The sequence below is a fragment of the Convolutriloba macropyga genome, chromosome 13, assembly GCF_964194025.1.
Source record: "Convolutriloba macropyga chromosome 13, txConMacr16.3, whole genome shotgun sequence".
Lineage (NCBI taxonomy): Eukaryota > Metazoa > Xenacoelomorpha > Acoela > Convolutidae > Convolutriloba > Convolutriloba macropyga.
In genome coordinates, this window is record NC_134480.1 from 45,101,132 (window position 1) to 45,119,561 (window position 18,430).

The 18,430-nt window shown below is 33.2% G+C and overlaps 1 protein-coding gene across 2 annotated transcripts in view; it reads right to left on the reverse strand.

Moving 5' to 3' along the window:
- Positions 1–18,430, reverse strand: part of LOC142352084 (trypsin-1-like) — a 65,564-nt gene that overhangs the window by 25,011 nt on the left and 22,123 nt on the right. For both annotated transcript variants that reach the window (XM_075404449.1, XM_075404448.1), the window contains exons 2-3: positions 5,493–5,611; positions 739–943 (exon numbers count right to left, since the gene is read on the reverse strand). In XM_075404449.1, coding sequence (XP_075260564.1) covers positions 739–943; positions 5,493–5,611 — 324 coding nt within the window. The remainder of the gene's footprint in view (positions 1–738; positions 944–5,492; positions 5,612–18,430) is intronic.

Genomic DNA, 18,430 nt, shown 5'->3' on the forward strand with positions numbered 1-18,430 from the left:
TTATGAAAAGACTTCATAAGTCGAGAGAAAGTGAAAAGTTTTGACTTGACTTTTGTGTTTGAAGACTGTAGTGATGCCTAACGGATATTTCGTTGCCATCCCCAAATCTCTCTTTTAGCAAAATAGGGCCTTTCCGCATTGGGTTTTTATTATCTAGTGAATCTGGTGATCTAATAAAGAAAAGAAAGCAGTGATCTGATATTAAAATATTTTCTTGATTCAATTTACCCCTGCCTTGTTTGATGATAACAGAATGAAGTTTTTTGATTGCCATTTTATATTCTTTGTCATCATAACATTTTTTCTCCAGGCAATTAACTTATTGACTCCTCCAATACAGCTTAATTTTCAGTGGAAAGGATGCGTTTCACGAAATAATGTCAGTGTTAAGCTCAGTCTATATTAAAATCGTTACGGTACATTTTTAAACTGAACTCAGTTAAAAATAGGGTAAAGTTGAACTTTTATTACCTTAGCAAGATTATACCTTATCTCTGTTAAGGTAAGTTTACCTCACTTATTTTTATTGTATGCATAGTTGAAGTTCAGAAGAGAAAGTTTATCGATAAGCTGACGTCAGCCATAGTATAACTTTGCTTGTTTATTTGTTTTCTTTTTGTTTGAGAAAACGTTGGATAATTCAGCCCGACATTTGTAGATATGGTTTGTATTATCTAAAGAGATTTCTCATTTAAATCCTCAGGATAATATTAAATGCTTCTTGATCACTTCACTCACTGTACACAGGACAAGCTGGAAAATCAATTGCCTCATGAAATCTCATTTCCTGCAAGACTTCTGAATAATTCCCGCCATCTTGTAATGTTCCCATTCCGCAGAGACCGATTGTGTGGTGGAAATAAAACTTATCACAGATTGGAATAGTTTTGACGCCACAAAAACGAAATGTATCTATCTTAATTAAGGCAATGTCGTATTCGGCCTGAAACAAAAAACAAAAAAAACTGAAACATCAAACAAAAATATTTAGAAATCGAGAAAAAAAATAAAAGCATCTGCAATATTAGATAAAATTGTTTAATCATACTTAGCAGTTTCGCTTTATTTTGTGTTAAGCACGCCGGGGTCGGGTTGTCAGCAAATATGAGCGCAGAATCTTGAATAATTTGTCTCCCTGTATGCGTCCAAAATGTGGAAGAAATGTACTGAATATGTTGAATGTTTAGGTCTCTGCGCTGAATGTATTGAATTTTTTTCAAAGCGTATCAAGGATTTTTTTTAAAAAAAGTTCAGCACATTTCAAACATAAAAGTTGCACATTGGGAGAAATAAAATCAATCTCAGGACACTCAGGTCAAATTATTATAAAAAATGCTGCATTTCACTGCATTTCACCGCTATTTTTACAACAATTCACCGCGAAATTTTTGAATATGCTTTAAATTCACAAGAAATATCATAGAAGTAAGTGACAGATGGTGCAGTGGAATAAGAAGTTGTAGAGTGAGAGGTTAGAACCTCTGTCCGGAAGTTTTTTTGTCTACGAGTTCCGTTGAATGCGGTGAAAATAAATAATGCACCGCAATTCACCGCAGTCACCGCAAAAATATAAAAAAAATAAGGGGTAATTTCTTTTACTGCATTATTTATTTCACCGCATTTCTTAAGAAAATTCACCACCAAACCTCGACTCGGGATTTAAGCACTATCTCTGCACAATCGCTACCTACATTCAGCACCTCAAAAAACCTGCACAATCAACGCTATCGTTAATTGATTGTTGCTGAACTTTCAAAATTATCCAAACTTTCGACAAATAATTATTATGGAAACTCTACAAATTTTTTCATAAGCTTGTATCGTAGGGTTTGCTTGAATGCTTTGAACATTTTTAGACTGAAAGATTTGAATTGACCTCATTTATGTCATTTACATTTCAGGTCTCCCAGAAAATACGAACCCATTAACTGTACATTAACACTCAAAAGTTTGGTAGATCAAGAATTAACAGAAAGTTAAGATGTTTTTATTAAACAAATTAATTTGTGACACACTGGATAGTTAAGCCATTGAGCATTGGAAAAGTACCCCTTGAATTCTGAATATGAAATTATTTCAATTGTACAAATTTGTATTTTCTTTTGGCTGACTAGCTGTGGACTGTTGACAACTTCAGACCGATAAGCTTGCTTAATACCGATCTTAAAATTTTATCACATGTTCTAGCGTCTAGACTCAGAAAGCCTTTGAATACTCTTATAAAGAAACACCAATTCGCTTACCTCCCAAACCGCACTATCAATACGGCTATCCTGCTAGCTCGTCTGGCTAAGGAAAAATTAGGCAGATCAAACTGCATGATCTCTATTGATTTCAGTAAAGCGTTCGATAGACTTGGCAGAGATTACTTTTTGAAACTATTAAATCAGATAGGCTGCCCTCTCATACTGACGAAAACAATTGAAAGCTTGTATAGAGAGACTAAAGCATGTATTGAAGTCAATGATCAGCTCTCAAGTTTCATTCAAATTGAGAACGGTATTAAGCAAGGTTGTCCGCTTTCTGCTCTCCTCTTCATTCTAGGTATAGAGCCGCTTCTTCAATCTATGCGTAGAAACACTAAGATAAAAACAAATCAAAAGTTAAAGCTAATTGCGTACGCTGATGAAATCACAGTTTTTACCAAAACTGCGTGCATAAAACAAGTTTTAGATTAAGTTGAGAGTTTCAACTACGCATCTGGACTTCAACTCAATTTACAAAAAACCAAAGTGCTTATGAAAGGCGTAAACGATCTAACCATAACAAAGGTAGATGAATTAAAAATTTTAGGAATAGTGATTAAATTAAACGAAAACAAAGCTCATGCAAAAGCAAACTTAAGAAGAATTGCCTCTGAAAGCTCAAAATATAGCCTAAAATCGATGACATTACGTGCCAGATGCATTAATATTTCAACGTTTGTGCGAAGTAAGCTGATTTACCAGTTTCGACACATAGACCTTAAAAAGACATTCATAGACGAAATAGAAATGAAGATGATTCATTCCTTGTGGAATAAACAAAAACATTCTCTGAACAAAAATCTGCTTTATTATTCTACTAAGAAAGGCGGCGTTGGTTTTAACAATTTGAAAACACAAATATTGGCGTGTAAACTGATAGATCTGGCGAAAACAGCTAAAACTATTATCAATATAGCAACGATTGTCAAATCCAAACTTTACAAAAATTTTCTAAAATTTGCAAAAGAGATAGGGCTTTCCAAGATGTCAATTACAAAGGACAGCTGTACTATAGATTATTTGAATAAGAGTATCGACATTACAAACATGTCGCAGGCAAAACTCCATCATATTTTAACAGCGCACTCAGAAGTTAATGGGAGAATTGAGGAAAGAATTCGAGCCTTTTGTGACTCAATAGATCAGGAGTTTTCAAATACATTGCTTACATTCGTGAAAAACATTTGGAAAATAAAAACATTGACACCGCTAGATAAAAACGTCCTCTCTCTGCTATTTTTGAACAGTTACTCGGAGAAAACAAAAAAATGGTTGAACAACATTACAACCCACCCATTATGCTACTCTTGTGAAAAAGAATTTGAAACTTTTAAACACCTATTCTACGAATGTTCAACTGATGAAACGATTAGATCAAAACTACCCATGACTAATATAAACAAGCTAATTGAAGATAGAAATACGCTAGGTCTAAAATTCTTAGTTGCTAATTTAATTTCATCCGGGGCAGAAGAGGAGAGTAGTTATATGACTAAACTGTACTTTATTGTAAAAATTGATTAATTATTTATAAACTGTATACTGCATTGTTAATATGATTAACTTGTAATAAATTTTTGAAGACTAGCTGTGGACTGACTGCATATAAAGCTCATGTAAATTTTCATTGTCAAAAATTGTTGCAATTTTACGTTCGCCAGATTTTGCTTTATTTCGGTATAAACAACACCAGATTTTGACTGGTTCAAAATCAGTTGGCGTGTGATTTTTGCCCGTATAAATTACGGAAAACTCTCATCCAAAAGATTAGCAAACAAAAATGCGGCTGAGAAATTATACTCAAAAGTGACGTTTGACGTTCCCTTTTGATGACAGGTTCTTAAAACACAAGCAAGCAAAACTTTTTCTGAGGGCGAAAACTTAGCGAGTCAATTTTTTTTTGTTTTTGTGAAAAAGTGCGAAAAGATGTTGTATAAATTTAAATCAGCACTTTTTAAAAGTTAGTTTTTGTCAGAATTGTTTTCTTCCAACTAAACAGATGCACATTAGAGTGCTGAAATCTGGGCATCTAAAGTTCTGAACGAGTGAAAAAACCACTTCAACAAGCAAAGGGCTAGTTAAAATGATGAATTACTGAGGTAAATTCTCATTGGAGGTGAAATAAAAAAAAACTGATAACGATCAATTTTCATCTAGCGCATTGAACTTGAGAGTTCCTGTAAACCTAATAAAAATCACCGGCAGAAAAATTTGATTTATTGCGGTCAAAATTTTGTTTAACATTTTACTTTATAGCAAAACAATTATTATGCATATTGACATTAACTTGTTTATCAACAGTAGTCGAAAAATTTCCAAAACAATACGTTCTTCTAAAAAAATTCTAGAAATCAGAAAAATTCGTTGCAACTGAAAAAACACTATTTTCCAGTTCGTTCGTACTTTCTTCTTCACAAATTAAAGAACAAAATTATCAAATTCTGCCTAATCATATATCATTGTGAAATAGTTTCAAATAATTTTCTAAAAAAACAGTTTTTCACTCAGCAATTACTAGTTTTTGTAAAATGAGAGCATCGTAACCGTTCCAAGGACATAAAAAAAGACCAGTGAAAAATTGATTAAAAGATAATAAGAACTCAATGAAAAAAATTCAGGCACTATTTTTTTCGAAATCTAAACTGTTCTTCAAAATAATGCAAAAAAGCATTCTGAAATGGAATAAAATTCGTCTCGAAGTAACTATAATGAAATTTTAAATTTTAACAAAGTTAGCACCATATACTTCGTCTATTTATGCTTAATCTTGTACATTTAACCAGAAATATTAGCTACTTGAGAACCCACTTTTCTGTATTATGATCTTGATTTTTTAAAAATTGAGAAACTGCTAGAACGCAATAAATGTTATTTTGCAGTGTGTAAACTTTAAACCTGTAGACAAAAATTTGTTACATTTAGAAAAAAAGTTGGAGGAAGGTTGCTCTCGATTGCATTGAGATGCGCCAATTAAAATTGATGAGCCAAAAAGGAGAAATATGTTGGGGTTCTCAGCGTCCAAAATATTAATTTCCCTAAAAAAACGTTACAATTATTTTCTTAAGAGAATTCGGTATCAGAATCAAGTAAACTTTGATGGAGGACCTCATCGTCACTAGGTCACACAAGACTTACCAAATAGAAAATCTCGGGGTGGGGGCGTAGGTGGTTAGGTGATGAAGGAGGAGAAGAGTAAGAGGAGAATTCTAGTAGAATAAAAAAGTTGCAAGAATTCAAAGCACCTACCGAAACATCGCTTGCGTTGTATTCTTCATGTATAATAACTTTATCGGCCACAATAAATCTCTTTTCACTTTCCTCTTCCATGAAATCGCTCACGATGATAATCGGATTGAAGGTCACAGCTAAAAACAATTTGTATTTGTTCCGACCGACCCACATTAGTGGGGGGAGGAACTATATTCTCAAAGTAGTGCTTTTGTTCAATCAATATAGGCTGACCAATACATTCATCGTCGAGATTTGGGAGTAGGTATCATTAAATAGCCCGTCCAGCGTGGAACATAGGAAAAAGAGGAAATTTTTTGAAATTCGTTTGTTAAAGGAAGTTATCGAGGTTTTAATTTTTGTGAATGTTTGACCAAATTGTTCACATTTTCCAAAAGTTTTCTCCAAATTTTCTTCATTTCTGCTAAGATATTTAAGAAATTTTAACGGTAGTGTTATTGGTTTTAGTTTTGCTGAATGGTTCCAGTTTTTTTGGCTAAAACTCTCGCTAAATTTTTTAATTTTCGGACTTGTTTTTGTCAAAAATGGCACCAAAGATGCTTTTTAAGCCCACGTCATTTACTTTTCCTGATAGTGTAAACCTAAAAACTGTGGCCATAATCTTACTAAACACAAAAATAGAGCCAGTTGTACTCCCGATTGCCTTAAGAGTCTCCTGAAATTATTTTCATGACAGCGTTTTGTTGCAAAATCAGACTCGATAGTTATACGAAAAACATTTTTTATTTTTGATATAATGAAAAATTTAGTTAGTTAATTTTCTATAATAGTTAAACATTTATGTAATGTTTTCTTGGTTTTATTATTACTTATTAATTTTGAAAAAAAAATTATGATTTTTCAGCACAATTGAAAATTTTTAGGTTCCTTTTGTGTTCTTGTCGAGTTATCAAAATATCGACTGATCCAATTGAACGAATGCACAGTAAGCTTAGCGTTGAAAAAATGCGCCAGTGAACTTGTTCAATGTTTTTGATGAGTAGTATATGCTTTTATGGCTGAGAAACAGTTCTCTCGCAAAATTTAGTGGGATATTTGATTTTGATTTTTGCCTGATAAAAGCAAGTCTCATGTGCATACCATAGACGTATTGTTGAACGTATATAAAGATAGCATTTTATAGATATATGTCATAATCGTTTTCAAATGAATTTTTTTTCATAAAATAAAGATTTTTCAACTGTCTGCTTCTTGCTCCCTATTTTGTCATAATGTTTTTCAGCTACATTATTAATCTGTCTCAACTACTTTTGCTCATTCAAACATTTTTTCTCTGTTAGTTATATGTTTTGACTGATGATTCGACAATTCAGTTTCATAAAATTTTTTCGAGTGTTCCCATAATGTCCAATCTGTGGTATTGTTTTTGTTGTTGTTTCTACATAGTCCTTTTATAACAAAGAAATCTCGATGTTCAACTTGAAGCAAGTGAAGACTTAAGTTTCTTCACCTGCGGATTACAAGTTATATTTTTAAATCTTTCAAAAATGTGGTTTATTAAAATTGTTTGTGAATTTTTGGCTTAATGTATTTGCTGTTTCCTTTGGAACCCTTGTGACTTTGTCTCATTATTTACAAGAGCAATCAACCTCCTGTGGTGTTACAAGTTTTTCCATCGTCTGTTTTAGTTTAATTTTTCTGTCTGTTAAGAAAAAACTCCTTTGAGTTTTTGATCTTCGCCATTATTCTCAAAATATTTTTTTTCCGACTCCTTTGTAGATAAGTCTCTAAAAAAGGTCGCAACATCTTTCTAGTGAAAAGTAATTCAATCTTTATTACGGTGTTTTTTCAACCAATTGCTTCACGTGTTTTTGGTATGAGTTTTCACTAAATGTATGCTATATTTAGAGGTTTCTTCTTTTTATAGGATTTTGATTTCTTTTCAAATTGTAACATTATTGGTAGGTCCTAATGGCCTTGAAAAATAAACGCAAGTGTACATTTTTATTGTTCTTATTGAGAAATTTATGGTTAAGTCGGCTTCATTGCTGTCTTGGCGCAAAGTATAATTGAATTTTAAAGCATAGTTTTGCCGATATTTGTCACTTTTGAAGTCGTATGACGTAACCTTTATAACGACAGGTCCCAATTGCTTCCTAAGGAGATATAAGTGAATCTTTTGCTGACTTCAATATCTAAGTGATTGCAATGTGTTAATATCTAATGATTTTAATAACATTGAAAGTAATTGTTGTCAAAAATAGAAACGTTGCGCTTTGCCACTTCTTTTTCTCTTTTGTCGACCCGCTAGCCAGTCACTTATTTCAGTGTGTTTCTTTAACACTATTAGTTATCAAAATATGCATTGTGGAGAGTTTAATATCATGTATTGCTGTTAAAAATCATTGTGTTCTATACACTTGCGCTGCACGTTCATTTTTCTTCAATCAAGGATAATATATAACATCATATAGACCTCCGTATAGACTAGTTTTCACTATGTCTTCCATAATACATATTATAGATATTCCCGGCTTTCAAAAAAAATTATAAATTATTGAAAGACTACTAGAAAGCATATATGATCTTGTATGAAATCAAAGATCGTTGTTTGATGAGTAACCCTGGCTGATGAAGTTTATGATTAACTTTAAAACAGAACTTAATGTTTCGAACAGATTGAGTACACTTTTACTGATTCCAGACAAAAGCTGAGTTCGGGAGAATTGGATGATTTATCTCTCTATGCAAATGGGAATAAAAATGTATGACAGTAGGTTCCTAATATATCTGATTAATATCCATAACGTCAGTAATTAAACCTCAGTCTAGACCTGGAATTATAGATACATCTGGAATCGATTTCGCCCTTTACTGTATCTCGAATGTCTTTAACTATGAAGAAGTCTAAGAACAAGACATTGCTTCGGTTGCGAGCGTATTTAAAGGACAGTTTTAAATTTGTCTAGTCAAGTTTGATGACAAGTTTTATTGTCCAGCTAAATTCAATGACACGTTTAATTTGGCAAATTTGTTGGAGGACGGTAGTTTTTGTTCTAGTCAAAGTCGAGGACAATACTTAAAGTCCAGCCGAAATCTTTTCATACCAAAAATATATCCAAGACAGTCCTTTCATGCCTTATATCGGTCGAGGACGGCCTTTTAATAGTTTCAGTTCTAGACTACGGAAATATACATTTTTTCATAAATTAAATATTGACAATCTGGGAAAATGAATGTCAAAATCTGTGTTACTAAATTCTGACAATTAACTATTGGTTTAATTGTTCCCAATTGCTATTGGAGTTGAAGTATCGCTAAAATGTGAAATTTAATACACTTTAGATGCGGTTTTAAGTTTTGAGGAGTGTCTTATTTATTTGAATTTCTCTTTACTATTCATGTTTGTCTAAAAATGGAAGAAAAGATAAAAAATAGTAAATTTTCCATACATTAGGCATCTATAGAGCTGAGATAGAGCTGAGAGGAGATAGATGAACTTTTAGTATTTGAAAGATTTTTTTTCACCGAAAACAATACTTGCAACTCTCGTTAATGTACTACTTAAGAGTAATCAATGATACACATGTTTATCATTTCAGCCCCTGCCGAACTCTTAGTCTATATCAATACCAGGCAAGTCAAAAATCCAAGTCTTATTTCGCCTTTCAGTGTTGGGCAAGTCTTAAAACACGATATCTCCATGTTATCACATATCACACATTATATCGACATGTTAGCCAATCCAAGTAGTTGTATTTGTATCTTTTAGCTCTTCAGTGAAAACGCCGATAGATTCAAAGTCAAGTTCAAAATAGCCAAGTTTGTGAACAATTTTTGATCATCGTTGCAGGAAATTCTGAACCAATCAAGTTTATCAAAAAAATTCTCTCGCAGAGTGCACACACTCTTTGGGTAAATATGCTGTACTCTGTCTTTGCAAGATTTTAATTGACGGTTAAAATTACTTGCATGCTTTGTAAATTTATCTTGACCGGGTAACGCAATGGTTTAAAGATTGTGTTAATATCATTCACAGAGCATATGTGGTTGTTGTAACGTAATAAATTAATATTTTTCTCATGCATTTCAACACTTCTTCTCGCATGTTCTCGGACAAATTCTCCTTCCTCTATATCAATATCATAAATTAAGATGTTATGCTTTACCGCAATATTCAACAAACAAGAGGTGATCGATTGATGTTCCTCTGAAAATGATTGCGTCAGATCCAGATTCGTGAAGAAAAGCACTAAATAAGTTTGTTGCATTCGTTTCCAATTAAGATAAACCATACAGGCGAACAGCTATAGCTCCGAACAGGCACAGATAATTTTTGAAAATTTCTCCATTTCCATTCGTTACGAGACAATTCACATCGTCTGAGTAACTGTTCAGGAAGAACAGCATCGATACATCCCACTGGAATGTTTTTTAGGAGAGCGCAGAATTTTGTTACATTTGTAGTCAGAGCATTTCCCCATTTTGTATCTTCCCGGACCTGTGCACACGTCTACACTAGATACATCTTTTTTTCAACTCTGCCTTGAAGAGAGACCAAGTCCCCTTTTGAGCAGATTAAATAAGATTTTCGAAGAAGGCGTTGTTCTCATGCGCATAATTATACCAATAATGGTCTGTGTCCATATTGCACAAGATAAATCCAAGGGCCAAATTCCCTTTGCCATCACAATTCAGTTGTTAAAAAACTTCCTTTAATTTCTTGTTGATCTCAGTTGTGGGATCGAGCTTTGACAATTTTAAGTTGACTACTCGATGTCTCCCTTTCTCAATTTCCGTATCGTCAAAAAATGCTGGCGAGCATTGAGTTCCTGCTGCAATTTCTTGTTGTTCTTGTCTAGCTTCTCCAATTCTAGGACTTCTTTGAGTTTTTCACTCGATTTGGTCTCAACTTTTGTCAAAGTTCCATGCTTTCTCCTCTTGTGTTGTTGAAGATTATAAAAGCTTGGGAATTCTTCCAAGCACACAGTTCACATAGCACTAAGCTTTAGATCTTTCTTCGGGTACGGTGCTTGGCATGGTGATAATTCAAGTCTTCTTTCTTCTTTGTATAGAAATAAGGACATTTGGGACAAGATAATGTCCCACTATCACAAGATTTTTTGTGCCAGACCATATTCTTGCTCACCACCATTTTTTCACACTTTATGCATTTCACTGGGAGATTTCTATTGAGAGCAGGTATTGCTATGTTATTTTAAGATGAATTGAGTGAAATTCAGGTAATTTGCGGATTAACTGAATCTGAAAAAAAAGAAAGTATAATGATTAAAAGCTGCTATGTAACTTTGAGATACTCGACAATGACTCATCAGTTCCCCTTAAGGGAATTACGTCAGTTCTATTTTTAGAAACGAACTTCACGTTAGAACATTCTAGAAGGTTGAAATTAACCAAATTTGGAACTTCTTGTTTATAATTAACTAACTTTGAATTTAAATGTACAAATTCAATCCTTGGCAAAAAATTCGAACTTTTACTTTTTTCTCTAATTATCCTCTCACTCGTATTTGTTAACCTTTACTTTAATTTTCCTTTCCAACACAGATAATTTCACCAAAGAGAAAACAACAAGAAAAGTTTTCTTTAAAAATTCCCGATAGTTCCAGTATTTTCAATAGATGTACTTCAAACTTAAGTATCTCAAGTATTGATAAATTTTTTTGTCTGAGATCAAAGTTAGTTTTATTGAAAATAGCAGATAACGCATAAATGTGCTTTCATAACAACCGGAGAGAGATCAAGAAAAAGTTTACATCCATTATCGAAGAACAAATTTACGTTTTTTAACTTAACTTTGTTGTATTAGAACCCCTCATCCAATCAGATTTCAGCATTAGAAAAGTAATTCTCAAAATAAACTATTTCATTTTATGCATAGCTTTTTCTAATTTAACTTTCCTTTACAGTAACAGATACAGTTTTACTTGATACTGTATTCAGTTGTGAAAAAATGTTGATCAAGAATCACTTACGACTTCTAAAAAAATTTACAAAAGGAAGGAAAGAATCGCTGATGCTTAAAGAGTAGACGAAAATGATGTTGATTCTTATTTCTTTTGACAATTTTTTAGGCATTTTTACTCAAAACAAAAGAATCACAAGATTTCGTAAAGGAGTTGAATATGCAACCTTCTCTTTCAAAAAACTCGAGTACGATGACTACTTAACAAATCAATCTTTCGACTTATTGTCAGAACTACACATAAACAAGTATGAAAAGCTTTTCATATTGAATTCTGTCTCCGAAATTATGGAACACTAGAGAAATTTGTCTCAATCTAATTATATCCCAACTCCTGAACCAGTAAAAATTACTTCATCTCTGCAGAAAGCGCAGTTCTTTCATTATTACAAAGACTACAGTGCAGAGGGAGTAAGAGTACGATTTGGAATACGACCCTCCGACATTTATATACAAAAATTTAGTTCCAATTTTGAAACACTATTCGAGATCGATTTGAGATTTAACGAGAAGGAGAAAGTTTAACAAAGCTTGACTTTTTTGGTCAAATACGTCAACTCATTTTCCCTTACTTATCAATCTATGGCTGTTAATTAGGATAACACGTGTAAAAGTAACCTTTTTTGGTCACTTTTCAGTATTGAGCTTACCTGTTTCGAATAGTAATGTTAGCTTTTCTATGAGTTTATTCCTTTTTTGGTCACTCTACAACTGATACTTTTCCTTTTTTGGATAATGACGTCACTATTTCTGCTAAACATTACCACTTTTGGATACTTTGTTCTTATTGGTGGCAGTTTAGTAAATATACAGGTGGAAAATTTGCCCAGCATCTTTTGCTTTCTCCTCTCTTAAAACAGCATCACCTCTGTTCTCAACTACCTTTGACTCTAGTCCTTCTTCTCATCTCACCACATTGAGAAATGGAAATCACAGTGCAGAATAACTGCCTTCTTTTCTCAGTTTCCTTCACAGAGGACACTGCTTGGATAAGCATCAGAGACTTATCGAATGGGCTCTACGAGTCTGTTGTAACACTACTTATTACAGTGTGGCACATTATTGAGCGCCAGCGACAACAGTTTGACATATATCATCAAGGACAGTTTCCAATCACGGAAAATCAGCTTGTAACTCACGCAATGGGTCACGAAGTTGTTGTGATCAGTGGGCATCACTATCCTATCGTTAATGGAACACATTTTCCCGACAACTAAGTTGCTGGAAGCATTCAGTACACATTTCCGTGGGAGGAACGACACTTTCCCAACAACCGGTTCATTACACCCGAGACAAATCAAGTATCCAGTCCAGAGCCGCAAAACAGCCTTCTCCAGATAGTGAGCAACGCTGGCAGCAGTGAATAAAGCGGATTGAGTGTCGATACTAGCGCCACGTGGTCATTCAACGATCTGGAAAACTTCGATCCAGCTCAGTATAATGGTTCGACTGATATGTTGACTACACCGTCAATGTCAACTCCCTCCATAAAGGATGGAACAGCTCACAACCCAATTGTGCTGACTGATGATGCTCCGGTAACTCCCATCAGTGTTCGACCTACAGAACCTCCAGCAATCGTTGAAAGAGCCCGACCGTATGGCAAAACTTGTCAGATTACGCTATGAGAACTCTTTTGAATGAATTTGATATTCTAAATTTTGTATTCTTGAATTCATTCAAAGTACTTTGTGATGTATTTGTACTTTTCTTTTATTTCATTTTTTTGGTTGAACTTTTTCTCTTCACCAAACGCTATGCAAGCTATTTTCAAACAAAAACACAGCATTTTTTGTCGAAATTTTATAAAAACTCTGATAAAAATTCTCCTTCTTAACAAAAAGTTGATTTAAAAATTGATTTCTAAGAAAAAAACTGAATTATTTTTTCGATTTTTAATAAAAATCTTGGTTTTGAAAATTGATATTTAATTTAAAAAAACAAGCTCGAAAGTTGTCGTTTTGAAATGTAAGGAAAATGTCATCCTTTTGCGCAAAATCATACCGTAAATCGAAGAAAATTTCATTTTTAAATGACATTTTTTAACATTTTTTTCGACAATTAGGAATTTTTTTCATATCAAAACTTAATATTTAAGAAAAAACGTTGAAAAAATTTTTGATTTTTCAGAGGAAACGTTGAAAAAACGTTTTGATTTTTAACAAAAAAGTTGTTTCGATTTTTGATGTTTAAGAAAAAACTTTTATGGAAAATTGATTTTTAAAAATACGTTTATTCAAATTATAAATAAAACAAATACAACTCACAAAACATAGACAACAAATTAAATTCGTTACTTTCTAATTTCAAGATACAAAAGAGGATTATCAATTATGTCATGATCATCTAGCAGACAATGAGCAATCTTTATTGATTCACTCTCATACGTTGAGTTTCTAATGAAATGAATTCTATCTAGAAAAGATGATCCAAGAGTTTGAATACTCGCATTTCTTTGCTCAGCTTGTAGTAGATGATGCTTGAACTTCTTTGTACTCAATCAGTTTTGGAGATACTCTACTGGGTACATTTTCCATGTACTTATTCTCAAAGTTTTGCTCCACTGCTCTGATTAACTGGGTAAAGACCAGTCCCAACTCTTCTATAATGGAAGCAAAGAACTGATGTTTATAGAGTGTGTACAAGCAATCGACTGTTTGACAAATATAAGACAAGTTTTATATTTTCTCTAGTATCTCTTTCACTGAGGATGAAATGAGAATAATGTGGTAACGACAAGTCTTTAATGGACGAAAATTCTCATTATGAGTAGCAACCGAGTATTTTTTAGTGAGTAGATACAATTCTTTCTCCTTAACTGATACAGAAATGAATATTGTTTTGTTATAATCTCTGTAAAATGCAGGTAAAAACCTGACACATTATTGCCGCCATTTTTATATCGGGATTACAGAATAGAATCCATATATGGAAACAAAAATTACGGTAACGTAATTTTCTATTTTTAAAGGTAACAGTTTCTGTTTCGATAAAAATCTAAAAAATCATTTTGGAAATGATACAGTTCGAGAAACAGCAGGCTAAAAGAATTCGATGTTATGCTTGTTCGAAATATTTCAAGCACTATTTTTCTTCAAGGCAACACAGAGGAGCTAAACACCAGGGTCCTTTTGAAGTTCTGGTTAAAAAACTTGCGAACCTCAAGATTTCCGGATATATTACCTTATAAGGAAATAACGTCATTTAGCATACATTTTATTGGTATAAAGGACGCTATAACCATAAAAGGAAATTTTTGTTTATTGAGAGGATTTGCATACATAAATAAATCATTTATACTGTTTTTCACACTCAGCTCAAGTTGCAGAAATGTTTCTCTCTAAAATATCGCCTTTTCTTCCGAGTGCTCTTTCAATGTACACTCAATCCTCACCAAAAACAGAAACTGATTGGTTTCCTTTTTATATAGACTTTGGTTCCAATTCAAAAAGATTTGGAAGTTTTACTGTGTCCCAGATTTTAAGGAACGGACAGCTGCTTACTGAACAAACCTTCCAAGTCTTTATAGACACAATTCCGGGACTTTTGAAAATTGGAGATTCTGGGACTGCGTATTGGAGACTATAAGTTTCAAAAATTCTGCTTCCTCAAGGAGGATCTTCTCAATAGATGTGAGAGAAAACCAACCTCTATTCGACAAAAACATAGGCATGGAACACGTGCTGCAACAGTGTCACAAAGCTGTCACACAACAGTGTCACAAAGCATGGAACACGTGCTGTCACAAAGTGAGAGAGATTGGCATTGGACGAAACCGCAGACTCTATATTACTTCCTTCCATTACATCAAGGACAACCCAGCTTCAACTTATGTGCAAATTCTGCTTTTTCGTCCAAAGGAGGACAACGAGTTCAAACAAGTGACTTATGTCAGCTACACTCTGGATGAATTCAAGGAGTTGATACAAAATTTGAAGAAAATTTCTAATAGTCAACAATGTACATTTCGATAAGCTTACAATGTTATAATGTATTTGTCTTAATTTATATACACTGTTCATTTTTCTTTTTTTTTCAAACTGAAAATTAGTTGGAATATTGGTGGTTCCTCCAGAAATATTTTTTTGAGTCTAAGAAATAAACCAAAAGTATCCCACTTTAGATTTCACTACGAACTAAAAAAGTCTTTATATACGTTTCTTTAAGCTCTAAATTACCCCAAAATTGATAAACTTGTCAGTGAGTCCAATTTTTCGGACCTAAAGTGGGTTATTCATAACGGACTACGACGCACTACTTTAATATATCAATTTGATAAACAAGAATTTTACATTTCACAACATCGTTGGCACGAAATTCAATGGAACTTTTCGATTACAAAAATTGAATTACAAAAAGAAGAATACAAAAAATTATTGGAACATCTTCCTGGCCTTCTTTTTTATGAAGAGACTTTCAAAAAGACCAGTATCACTTTAGATCAATAAGTATAAAATTTGATGGATATTTTCACGTTTTTAAACATTTTCAATTGTTTCAGTAGTATTTTTCCAATGTTTCCCAACAACGAAAAACGGAGGACTGGCTGGTAAAAATTTCTACCACGGAGGAGTTATTGGTTAATGTAATTCATCTCTGGATTGTTTCCCACCAAGATCGAAAGTGTAACGTTGACATACAATCTTACACGATACTGCTGGAGCGGTTAAAGCAACTACAAACCAAGTACCGGCTTAGTGTTACATTTTACCTCATGGGTCACATTACTGCTCTGTTTTTTTGCATTTTTATAAAAATTTGTTATCCACGTATTTTCCAAACGCTAGATTGTTGATCATTTTTTGAAAAATCATTTCAGAAGAAAGAATGGCACTCGTTGTACTAGATAATGAATGCTGAGAGGGAAAAAATGTCAAAGAGTTGGGAATCATTAGGGACGGAATTGTACTTGGATACAGTTTTCTCCCACTTAAAAACTACCCACCAAGTTTTCAAGCAAAATGGAATACAAAATGTTTGCACGGTATTTATTGGAACCATGAAAAGCTTGATTATTCTGAACTGGCTTTTATTTTACATCAACATTGCTCAACAACAACAGATTACTTTGCTAAAGGACTTGAAAAATGAAATTTTATCACCCTACTTGTGTAAGGATGTGGAAAATCTTGGTTGTCCGTAGGCTTTCAAATTTCAGAAGACAATGATGCAGAAGGGAATTGCATCAACTACCCGTATCGACACAAGAAGACTCCTCAGTGTGCAGAAAAGAAGGCTTACGTTTATGGGATATGGACTTTGAATTTTTTAAAATAATATTTAATGTTTGTACTCGTGATTGTAATTTATTATTTTCATTGTAGTTTATTGTAATTTATTTCTCTGAAATTAGAGTTGTATGGGATAATGAGTTTGTTAAAAAATATCTACAACTACTGTGTTCCAATACTTTATTATTCTTCCATGGTCTTGCTCTTAATTTTGGTACTTTTTTCAATGTTGATGCATTTTGTCAATGATTTTTTTGGCGAAACACTTTTTTGGTTGTGTGTTATGTTTAGTTAGCTCACTTTTTGTTAGTTTTTGGCTATTTTTTGTTATTTACGTTGCAATTCAGTTGCACAGTTTCTTTATCCCTAGGGAAGAATATAGCGTATAAATGACTGATCACACTGATAAGACTTCAGTTAGGTAATTTCGTTTTTGACGACAATAATCAAGAACGTCAATCTGGGAAATGTTTTGGACAGACGTGTAACCGGTCTTTAGTAGCTTTCCTGCCCCAGTTTTTTGTCATAATTTTGATTTAATTTCTTGTATCGTAAGACTTACATTAGCTGAGACTTGTGAGGAGACAACAGTTAGGATCGCCATTTTGACAAGTACAGTTGGATATATTTTAACTTTTCCAAGATTATAAACAAAACAATTTCCACGAAAGAACAGAAAGAAGAGAGTTTTTTTCTCATTGGTTAGACCATTTGGATCTGGGAAATATCATCTCATCCATTATTGATTAGTTTTTGGAACTTTTCAACCAGAATTTGACAAAATTTACTTTTTTCATCAACACTAGAAATCTCTTTACGGACTAATGTCAACAAATATAAGGAACATTGAGTTCGTTCCAGGTGTTGATTTCGAGTTGATCCAGAATTTATCTAATAATGGAACAAAGTGTTTTTTTTACTTTTGATGACTCTTGTGAAGAAAATTCTAGTTCTAGAGAAATTGTAAAAATAGCTACTGCTGGTAGACATAAAGGTTTAAGTACAGTATACATAAAGCACAATCTCTTTCATCAAAGCCAACCAGGAGGGATTTTGAGCTACAGAACACCCATATCGTTTTATTCAAATCACCCAGAGACGTCTTACAAATAAACACACTCAGTCAACAGTTGAGTTTGGGATCTCAACTAAAAGACTGGTGTATAACAGCAACTTCAGTTCCCTATGGTCCTTTACTTTTGACTCGACTCCGAAAAGAGTCAACTCTCTAAGATAACGTAAAAACCTCATTTTTTGAACGATATTACATTTTTGAACGATGAGCACAGAAGATCTCTCTACTCTGATCGCGTTCCAGAAATATTCCCAGGGCTTCAAAATAACTTTCTTCCAATATTGTCCCAAAGACTTCATCCAGTTTCTAAACGAGTGCATAGTAAACCTTCTCAGAGGAGAGCGAAGAGAAATTCAGAAACAAGAAGTTTTGAAATTCAGAGAAGAAACTCATCTGCTTATTGTAAAAACAACTGGTCTCAGTAAAAGAAGAGCTCCAAAAAAGAGATCAATCTTATATCAATTTTAACTCCGTCAATAATTAATCGTCTCTCTTGAAGAAGATCAGATTGTTTTGATTCCTCGACAACTTTTTGATTAAAAACTCAGGTTATCAACCCAAGGATTGGACAAACATAACAAAAAACAGGATTCGGTCCCAAAAAACTTAGAAAGTTTTATAAAAAATGTTAACTCTTGAACAAAGTCTTCCAGCAACGAATCCCTTATCCTTGAAATTTTAAACTCAATTTGCATTTGTCGAT